At 48.4% G+C, this 9,954-nt stretch overlaps 2 protein-coding genes across 5 annotated transcripts in view; both read left to right on the top strand.

The window, feature by feature from the left end:
- Window positions 1-328: 328 nt before the first annotated feature.
- NDUFB8 (NADH:ubiquinone oxidoreductase subunit B8) lies at window positions 329-2,726 on the top strand. Its single transcript, XM_088528818.1, has 5 exons — window positions 329-410; window positions 499-625; window positions 959-1,058; window positions 1,504-1,659; window positions 2,485-2,726. The coding sequence occupies exons 1-5, from the start codon at window positions 332-334 to the stop codon at window positions 2,575-2,577; spliced, it is 555 nt and encodes a 184-aa protein (XP_088384944.1). The 5' UTR covers window positions 329-331; the 3' UTR covers window positions 2,578-2,726.
- A 4,348-nt stretch (window positions 2,727-7,074) lies between these two features.
- SEC31B (SEC31 homolog B, COPII component) overlaps window positions 7,075-9,954 on the top strand; it is a 28,493-nt gene continuing 25,613 nt past the window's right edge. For 3 of the 4 annotated variants that reach the window (XM_088528817.1, XM_088528815.1, XM_088528814.1), the window contains exons 1-2: window positions 7,590-7,686; window positions 9,207-9,330. In XM_088528817.1, coding sequence (XP_088384943.1) covers window positions 7,608-7,686; window positions 9,207-9,330 — 203 coding nt within the window. In that variant the 5' untranslated portion in view covers window positions 7,590-7,607. Of the gene's footprint in view, window positions 7,245-7,589; window positions 7,687-9,206; window positions 9,331-9,954 lie in introns of those variants that run through there. The other variant, XM_010220230.2, reaches the window with a different exon arrangement.

The following is a 9,954-nucleotide window of genomic DNA, read 5'->3' as shown; positions in this document are numbered from 1 at the left end:
TTGCATAGCACGGCCAGGCATCGAATCGATCTTATTTAACATCGATCCCACTAGCCCCTGAGAGGCACAGGGCGGATAACGGCTACAGCGAGGCCTCCTTGCGCCGCCGCAGATGGTGGCGGCGGGCGGGGACGGCCGCGACGCTCCGCTCGTGACAGACAGCGGGGCCGGCCCGGCCCGGCCCGGCCCGGCCCGGTCCCGCCCGGCCGCCATTTCCGCACGGGCCGGGCGCGCCCCGCCCACCCGTCTCGGCGTCTCCCGGCAGCGCCCCGCCCCGCGCCTTTCTGTCCCTGCCGGCCGCCGTCGCCGGCGCGTGCGCGGTGGGGCGGCGATGGCGGCGGCCCGCGGTGTCCTCTGGCAGCGGGTGGGCGCCCGGCTGTGGGCGGCGGCGCCGCGCGGGGCCCGGGCAGGTCAGCGGCGGCGGGAGCGGGGGCGGGGGGAGGCGATGGCGGCGGCGCTCGGGCTGGCGCTCAGCGTGCGGCGTCCGTGTCCCGCCAGGCTCGGGGCTGCCCCCGGAGCTGCTGCCCGGCCCGTACCCGCGCACGCCCGAGGAGCGGGCGGCCGCCGCCAGGAAATACAACATGCGCGTGGAGGACTACGAGCCCTACCCCGACGACGGCTTCGGGTGAGCAAGAGAAGCGTAAGCGCTGGGGAGCACCGTGGAGCCCGTGAAGCGCTGGACAGGCAGGGGGCTGTAATTGCAGTCGGGCTCGTGTTTTCTTCCAGAGAGTGGGGCCTAAAGAAGCAGCTGCAGAGAGTGTCCTTTGTTAGGAGGGCTGATCCTGAGCTGACAGTCGTGGCACTAGTTGCATGCATGCATTTCAAGCATGTATATGCCATAGTTTGGGAGCTGCAGAAACTAGGAAAAAAAAGTATTGATTTTTTTCCCTTTAATAAATCTATAGTATTTTTGCATGTATAGAAACTAACATAGATTTTTTTTGGTTGTTTTTCATAGGTATGGTGACTATCCCAAGCTCCCTGATCGATCTGCACACGAGAGAGACCCCTGGTACCAGTGGGATCAGCAAGACTTGAGACATAACTGGGGGCAGCCGGTAGGAATGCTAGTAGCTGTTTCCAAGTTGCTGCTCAATTCTTCTTCTACAGAATGGTTACATACACTTCCATGTGGTGCTTTCTTTTTGTAACCTCGTAGGGTTCAAAGTCTTCATTGTAATCATGCCAGAAACAATCGCAGGAAAACCCTTGTGATGATCCTGTATTCTTGTCCTGCCTGGCACTGGCTTGTGTAGATACTCCTGCCCTTGAAGTGGGATAAGGTGTTGATTTGTAAGAAGTGTCTTTTGCTTATAACTTCTAGTTTTGACAGAACTTTGAAAAAGTGCTTGGAAACAGGGGAAAAAAGTGTTCCTCGATATACCATTGCTTATTTGGGATGGCTTTGTAGCATGGGAAGCAAGGTTCAGTTGCCTAAGCCTCTTACATGCTGTAGATTGTCTGAGATTATCACGTGGGCTTGGCCTTTTCTTATGTTTTTAGATGCACTGGGACTTTGACATGTATGTTCGGAGCCGCGTTGATACATCCCCCACTCCGATTCCCTGGCACACCATGCGCAAGCATTTCCTTATCTTTTTGACCTTCATGCTGTTTATGTTTGGTGTTGGAGAGATTTACCCATCTTACAGGCCTGTGGTGAGTGATGCCCTTGGGCAAAAGGAAGAAAAGTAGCTGCGTTGCACCTCACTTAAGGTGCCCGGGGGAGGGTTAAGCTAAAGCTGGGTGATGAGTGCGAGTGTGAAGCCCTGCTCTGAGCAGGCTTGGGGATAGGAGTTTTCCTGCAGTCCAGTCCAACCTGAAGTGTTCTCTTGGCTGGCTTGACTTAGCACGTTTTTGTCTCACAGTGAACAGAAGATGCTTCTGCTGTTGCTGTCATTGGAGCTAATTTTAAATTATCTGACTTACAGTTTTCTTTCTTTGGCCTACACATTGACTTTCCTGTGTGCCTGAGATGCATTTTTTCCCCTCATTTGTCTAGGCCAGTGCATAGAGACACTTTCTGTGCTCAGTCTTTTTATGAAGTATTTTGTGCTTCATAGAACGGTATTCAAAATGAATGCTCGATATCCTCTCTCTTTTCCTGGCTGGTGCTTTTGTTTACATCTTATATAAATTTGGTCATTTGGAATAGTTTTGATGAGTACGTCTGAATGTACATATGACTTTTGCAATATGTTATCCTTGTACTGTGCAGTGAACTGTTGATTAAGGTCAAGTGCGAAACTACCATGGTGTTTCTGTTAAAGGACATGAATTTATATTGAAGACCTCTATCCATCTCTGAACTTGCAGACTTTCCTACTGCTCAGTATTTCTACTGAAACACTTAAGAAATAAGAACTTAGCTGTAACTGGCAGCCCTTGATTGCATGTGTATGTGGGAAGATATTTCTCTGTTTTCCTGTGAAGTGCTTGTTTGAATGTAGTGAATTTGCAATTCATATCTGTCTGTCTTTGTAGGGACCGAAGCAATATCCCTTCAATAACCTATATCTGGAGAGAGGTGGAGACCCGAATAAAGAGCCACCAGAGGTGGTGCACTATGAAATCTGAAACCCTAAAAGCTATCGGAAGTACAAAGTTTCTTCTGTGTCAGCTCCACTTGGGATGGCACCTTCTTTGATGTTCACTGTGGCTTATGTTAATGTTTGTTCTTCAACGTTTATCCACTAACTGCAGTGAAATATATTGATGATACCTCATGTTGTTTGTCTTCTGTTGGTTTGAAAAGGTTATGCGATAGCCAATGAAATTATAAAAATGGAAAAGGTCATTTAAACAGGTTAATATCTGTGGGGAGACAGTTCCTCTTGGAGTACTGTCCTAGGACTGCTGCTAGTCTGTCTATGGTGTGCAGGTATACAAGTGTTTCTTAGCAAAGCCTGCACTATTCAGGTAGGAATGTTGCCTGTTACTAAGTTACCTTGTTGCTGCTGGGAAGTGAGGAACTAGTTATCACTTAATGTGAAGGGGCAGCACAAGCAGACTGCTCAGCCCTGGTACCTGGGAGTCACACACCACATGAATAACTGTCCTTCCTCACTGAAACTTGGCTCTGGCCTCTTTTTTTCTTCAGAAAAGCTCATAAGTGAGGCTTATAAAACCAGTGGGCAGCACTAGTGCGGTGCAGAGCCTTGCTGTGTATGACTCGTAGCTGGCAGGGGAGCTCTCTATAGCAGTGATACAACAGACTAAGGATGCAAGTCCAGCGCTGGCCAGACGTGTTTTGCTGTGCCCGAGCTTCGTTCCTGGGTTGAAGTGTGCAGACCCTGATCTGGTTGCTGGAGGCCAGCGCTGGCCTGCCAGCATTGGGGTTATGTCTGACCATGAATGAAGTGGGCCAGCTTTGCCGTAAACTAGTGTTTTGGGGCCTTCTGTGGCCCTAAATGGAAAAAAGATTAGGGCAATAATAGATGCTAAGACTTGGTCTGTGCTCGTTGGTCTGTGTAAAATTTAGTCACCACAATTGTATAGTCCTGAGCTCGCCTCAGTTCTGCTTATTGTACAGCAGTCCCGAGGGTGGCCCTGCCCAGCAGCGTCCTTGCTGCTGTTGCTGCGGTGTTGTAGCTGTGAACCTCCACCCGTGACTTGCTCTATGAGGTGACGTTTTCTGCACGGGAAGGCGTAAGTGCGAGGGCAGAGAACAGGGCTCAGAACTCCTCAAGAGGGCAGCCGTGCTGCGGGAGCCGGTGGCAACCTGGCAGCTAAGACAAGGCCAGAAGGCTGGTGCGCCGGGAGCGGGACGAGGCTTTTCGCCTCCAAAAGGCGAGCGGGGCTGCGGGCCGGGGGCGGGGCCTGCCGCCGAGGGGCGGAGTCGCGGCAGCGCTTCGCGGGCGGCGCCTTTTGGGCTCCTGGCGGCCGCCGTCGCGAGGTTGAGCTGCGGGAGGCGCCGGGACGGCCCGGGGCCGGTAAGGGCCGCGCTCGGGACCGCTCCTACCGACCCCTCCCGGCCCCAGGCTGCGCGCCCGGGCCCGCCCCGCGCGGATCCCGCCGCCTGCGGGCCCGGGGGTCCTGTCTCCGCCCCGGGCCGGGAGGCCTCGCTGTGCCGCCGCCGGCAGGAGCCGGGCCCAGCGCCGGCGCCGGGGGCCGTTCGCCCCGCGCCCTCGGGGCTGCGCGGGGAGCGTCGGGGCAGCGCAGAGGAGGGCGGAGCGAGGGGCTGGGCGGCCCCGGGCTCCCGCTCCGGGGAGTTTGTGCTTGGCCGCTGTGTCACGGCCGAGGGGCGTCCTTTAGCGCCGGGGGTTTCATCCCGGTGACCTTGGGCACGTCGCTTCTGCCCCTCGTTTCCCCACAGCGAAGGGGGGTGAGGCGGCCGGCTTCCTTCCCTGCTGGGCTGGGAGTTCAGCCTCGGCGGGAGCTGCTCGGAGAGGAGGGTCTGGAGCCCCGTGGGAGGTGGGGGGAGGCCGTAGGAAGGGATTTCAGACCTGCCGTGTGTCGCTGGTGAGCAGGAAGGCGCCGCTGGAGCGGCGCCAGGGCTGATTATCAGGGCAGCGCTCAGGTTCAATTAGCTAAGACAGTATCGACCACGGTCTAAGGCGATGCGCTCTAAGCAACAGGTATTTCAGGTTAGCAGGGGTGAGGTGCTTTTGCCTTTGTCAGCGCTGTTCGCGCGATCCACTGCGATTCGAGCGCGTGTGCGTTTAGTTTCGACTGCTGAGCTGGGGCCTCCCCGTGCCCCGGGTGCAGGGAATGCTCCGGGCCGCTGGGTTTCGCCTTGCAGACGGCATTACCGTCTAGGGACGTTGCGCAGAGAGCCTCGGTCGGGGGAGGCTTCGGGGAAATGCTCCTCCTGTCTGTGACTCCTGTGGGGCTGAGGCTCGTTAATACCTTAGGTCTGTAATCAGAGGTCTCTCTGCAGAAGGAGGAGGAGGATTGTCATGATTAATTAATTAGACGTGCTGAGGAAATCATGAGCTTTCTCAGAAGCCTTAGATGCTACTTGGGGAGTTAACAGCAGGTGGCAATCTCTCCTATAAATTTTCTTGTGGAACAGTGCAGTGCTTGTGAATTTTTGCCAGGTGTCCACAAGAGGTTGCTAAAAGCAAAACTTTTCTCCTGCTTTAAGGGGTCATAAGTCTGGTTCTGGATGTAGAGGTATAAAGCGTATGGAAGAATCTCCTCTTTCTGAGGAGACAAAACAAACTCTTTTCAAAGAGTTTGCTCAAGAGTTTGAGTTTGCTCAAAACAAACTCTTTTCCCTTTCAAATTTGGAGTCTATTAATATGCGGAGGAGGTGCTGCAATGAATCTCAGCTGTTAGAAGATGCTTGGGAGAGGGTGGGATACTGTGACCTTTTGGCTTCTTACACATCTTCTGTAGGTCTTCCCAAGTCTGTCACTGCTGCTTTGCCTTCAGGCAGAGGGACATCTGTGTCTTTTCAGGGGTTGTGATCTGTTAACAGAGCACTGACCTGAAAGGTGCATGTTTGCTTTCCTGTGACTGGCTTGGGTGCGTTGTGCAAGGTGCTTTGCCTTCCCGTTCTGTGCCAGCTTAATCTTGTGAAATAGGAGCACCAGTGTTGCCTTTCTATGCAGAAGGCTTTGTGATCTATTGAAGGGTTGGACGACTGATTACTGCTTTGAACATCTTTGTGTCTTGACTTTATATTTGCCTGTTGAATGTGAGTTGTGCTGCGCAACCAGTCTGGCATTGAGGGAAAGACGGAGTTGGTGCCATCGCTTAGCTAGTCCCTGATGGTTGTGCTTCTTGTTGCTTCCTCACCAATTAACTTAGGTGAGGGGAGAGGTCTCTTGGCCATCGCCCCTTAATTTTGATGGATTCGCAGGGGAGCGTGTGTGTGCAGTGAGCTCCCAAGGTGATGGATTGTAACTGGAGGAGGAAAAGGCAGGAAAGGGTCTGGTAAGGCCTTGACTAAGTTAGAATAAAGCTAATATGAGACTAGAAATAGGTACTTTGAGGTCTGAGAGATTCTGCTGTAGGCTAACGCTGACAAGCATTAAAGCAATTCTAATCAATCAGCATGTTCTGTGATGAGGGAATAGTGCCTGGAGGGGAGAGGGATGTCCATATCTTCTGGCTAGTGTTAGTAAAAAGAGTATGAGTTACTAGTCAGCAGGCCCAAATCCAAGAAGTAATGCCAACTAGATCCCCCTTTCAGGTAATTGGAGACCAGAACTTCATGTAAGCCGCAATAGATGCCTGAAGTTTCCTTCAAACTTTCTCTTTTATGTGGTTTGATCAGACAGTGGGTGTCTAATCATGTTTACAACCATGTTTATGAATCTGGCTCAGAATAAACATATATTCTGGTTCAAGTAAGACCAAGCTGCCAAAACAGGTGCTTGTAGCCCTGCATCTGAACAGACGGCCTGTGTGATGAGAACTGGGGCTTTGCTTTTAGCCTGGCTAAAGCAAACAGCATTGAGTAACCAGGGTAGATTAATCACAATGAGCTGTCAAGATGCAAAGGGTTTTGGTGTGCTGCCAGTTTTGCTTTATTCAGCACAGTATCAACTGAAGGCTCCGTTAGCAGCTCTGTTCAGCTAGAGTTAAGTGATTACAGCCAGATTTGAAAGGTTTAGGAGGCGCTCGTGAGCATGACCCTGCTAGCCTGTGAATGATGTATCTTTTTGAGTATCGCTACTGCTATAAGTTATTTATATTACTGACAGGCCTAGAAGGTCTGGGCGTAGCCTGAGTCCCAGAGGTGTTGGGGGCTTTATCCTCAGCAAGAATGGGGTCCTACATGAAATTGCAATTTGAGTGTTGCAGGCTCCTGGCTGCCTGTTGTTGAAGTTTGACTTACAATTATCCTGCTGCATTACCACCGAGCTAATCCCTCTTCAGTGCCATGGGGGAATTCTGATGCCCTTCTATAGGTGCCAGTGGATCTAACCACGGTTAATTAAAAGAATTGTTGTCAGAGTTGAGATCGAAATGCCATAGTTCCTTTTGGATCACTTGCCTTCTACCATTAAAAAAATTCATTTGACTTTCTTCTTCAGTTTGTTTCTTTGTGTTTTTTGAGCAGAGTGAGAACAAAGTACAGTAACTAAATTGGCACTTGATTGTATTGTACTTTGTTTTCTCTTGCCACGTCACTTTGCTGTTTGGAATTTAGCCTGTCCTGAGATTTTTTTCTGCTTCTTTTCCGCCTAGGTATATACTGACATGAGCTTATTCAGAGAGAGCAAGTAGAGCTTTGCAAAGACATTTGTTTAATTTCTGCAGCTGATTTAAATGAGCCTGGACTGAAGACTTGAGTATGTTGTTTAATTTAGATTCCCTTCCTTTTACTGGAACTCTCCTATAATGGGGGCATAGGAAGAAAAACTCTCCTATAACTGGGGCATAGGAAGAAAAGAGCTATGTATGAAAGAAAATCTGGGATCAAACATATGGCCTTTTATTTTATTTTTTTAATGAACTCTAGAATACCCTAATTCATCCCAGTAAAAATGTATTAACTAGCTTAGGAAGTATCAAATAATTCCTCCTGTAAGGGGAATATTTTGTTACTGGGGTGGTTATTTTCATGTTAACTTTGTCAGGCTGTTCTAACCACTGTGGGTTTTTTGTTTGTTTGTTTTGTTGTTTTTTTGTTTTTTTTTTCTAGAGCTTGGAAAATGAAGCTAAAGGAAATTGAGCGAACAGCTGTTCAGGCATGGAGTCCAGCAAACAACCACCCTGTTTATCTAGCAACAGGTAAAATTCTTCATAATTCAAGGAAATTAAAGTATGAGTCAAGGAGAGAGATTATGTGGTAGCAGTCATATCTTTTAACAATTCCCACCGAAATAAACACTGGAAAAATTAGAAGGTGTTTTTTGTTTGTTTGTTTTTTATTATGCCAGTTTTTGACTCCTTAAAGGACTCTTTTTTTTTCAAAGGGTGAAATTAGCTTCTAATTATGTCTGTTTGCTTCAAGTGTCTGAACTGTAACACCTACTTGCTATAAAAAATAAATTAAGGTTGCTTATTTGGTATGTCTGTGGAGCAAAGTTCATTCTAATCACATCCACTTAAGCTCATTTTTACTTTCCTATGTTTCAGACACTATCACTTAACTTGACAGCCCAATCATAGAAATCTCTCTCCCTTTTTTTTCCCCCTAAAATTGCCTTTTTCTGCTTACTTTCATTTTTTAATACTTCCGCAAACCTTTAAATTTGCATTTTGTTGATATTATTCACTTTTCTCTATTCGTATAAACCTTTTATTTCCTGAAGCTCAAAGTCAGCATATTCACCGAGTTGGCGGTAGGCCAGTTTATTGTCGGTGTGGAACTCGTGGCCTGAGTTGTTTCCCCAACACGAGTGAGCCATCCCTGCTCCTGGGTGATTGCACAGCACTGGATGTTGTTGCTGTTGGTTTTTTATGGGGCTTACCACTGGAGAATGTGACTAAAGTTCAATGTTGCCTTAAAAGCAACATTACTACTTTTAGGGAAGATGGTCTATTTTGTGATTCTCTAATAAGGCCGGAGTTTTTGTTATACCAAAGGCCTTGGCCGCATTCTACTTTAAAATAGAAACTGCATCATTTCATAATTTATTCTGTTTTTTTAATAGTCCCTTGGGCACTTCCCCTCCCATAGGCACTCATGGAGGATCGCTGTGGTAACTGGGCGATGTCCCATTAGACAATCTTAAATCTATTTTTAGATTCTATAAACTAGGGAGAAGCAAGGAAGTTGTCCCTGTGTGACTGCTACCTCCTTCTGTGTTCTCAGTGAACTTTTAGGTGGCTAAGTTTGAAGAACTTTTGCACTCGGCTAGGTTTAGAAGGCATGATCAAGACGTTCTCATCGTGATTGAGGACCCGCATACAGAAGTATTTGAGATCATAATATATGGGGTTTATACCTGGGTTTCATTACACAGTTGTGTTTGTGGCTTTGTAAGGACCTATTGTCAATGGTTGTGGCTGTTTGGAAGAGCCATATGAATTGCATCTCCCCAAAAAGAAAAAGGTATTTTTGCATCAGTGACCTGGATGTTCAGAATTTCTTGAAGTTTTGAGTTTTCAGAGTATTTGCCTTAGCTTTTGGCTCCTCCGTCTGCGCTATTCAGACATGTCCTTTCTTTGAGCAGGCAAGGACATGCTGAATATCAGTCAAGAATTGATTTGTTGGTGAACGATTGGTTGCAGTGCTAAAGCCTTGCTGCTCTTGTGTCTCAGGTTCACGTGCCCCCTTTTAAGTGTTCCCCTTATACTTCTGCTAGGAACGTCTGCCCAGCAACTGGATGCATCCTTCAGTACAAATGCCACCTTGGAAATATTTGAGGTTGACTTCAGGGATCCCTCTCTGGACATGAAGCAGAAAGGAATCCTTCCTGCCTCAAACAGGTACTAGAAGCTGTGGAACTCAAAAGGGTTTTTCTTAGTACAGGAAAGGGGAGAGGGTAAAGTCATGTTTTCTGGGTTTAAAGTGATCTTTTGGAATTACAGAATCACAGAATGACAGAATAGTTGAGGTTGGACGGGACCTGTAGAGATCATCTAGTCTGACACCCCCTGCTCAACCAGGGACACACAGAGCACATGGCACAGGGTGGCATCCAGGCGGGTTTGGAAGATCTCTAAATCACTCTTAACCCTCACCCTACTCCTGCTCAGTAGATATTCAGGGGAATATATGGCAAGGTCACTTACAGTTTGACTTAGTGTGCCTTCTACATATCAAAATACTGCTTAAGACAAATGTTATGAATGCCTAAAACAATTCAAACATAATTAGAACAGGAAAAATCAAAACAGCAGTACTTTGGAGTGGGCCTACACGCTTTGTTTCTGTTCTGAGAGAAACTGATGAAATTCCATAAACTGATGGAATGAGAGAGTTGAATTGAGAAAAATACATGGAAAAGCAGTGGGAAGACAGCAAGAAGGAATAAAGAGGGAGGTGAAGGCACCAGAGTGGGGCCCTGCTCACAGGGAAAACCATATTTAGACAGACCCAGAGGACAGACA

Source organism: Tinamus guttatus, unplaced genomic scaffold, assembly GCF_059628265.1.
Source record: "Tinamus guttatus ecotype Peru unplaced genomic scaffold, ASM5962826v1 Tinamus_guttatus_pri_ptg000314l, whole genome shotgun sequence".
NCBI lineage: Eukaryota > Metazoa > Chordata > Aves > Tinamiformes > Tinamidae > Tinamus > Tinamus guttatus.
The sequence above is the reverse complement of the archived record's forward strand: the minus strand, read 5'-3'. Positions and strand labels throughout refer to the sequence as shown.

What these genes read in the sequence shown, in the direction of transcription:
- NDUFB8 (XM_088528818.1), top strand. Translation starts at nt 332, where the DNA reads ATGGCGGCGGCCCGCGGTGTCCTCTGGCAGCGGGTGGGCGCCCGGCTG. An exon ending in GCCGCGCGGGGCCCGGGCAG is followed by an intron (nt 411 to 498) that starts GTCAGCGGCGGC and finishes GTGTCCCGCCAG; the next exon opens with GCTCGGGGCTGCCCCCGGAG. An exon ending in GACATAACTGGGGGCAGCCG is followed by an intron (nt 1,059 to 1,503) that starts GTAGGAATGCTA and finishes TTATGTTTTTAG; the next exon opens with ATGCACTGGGACTTTGACAT.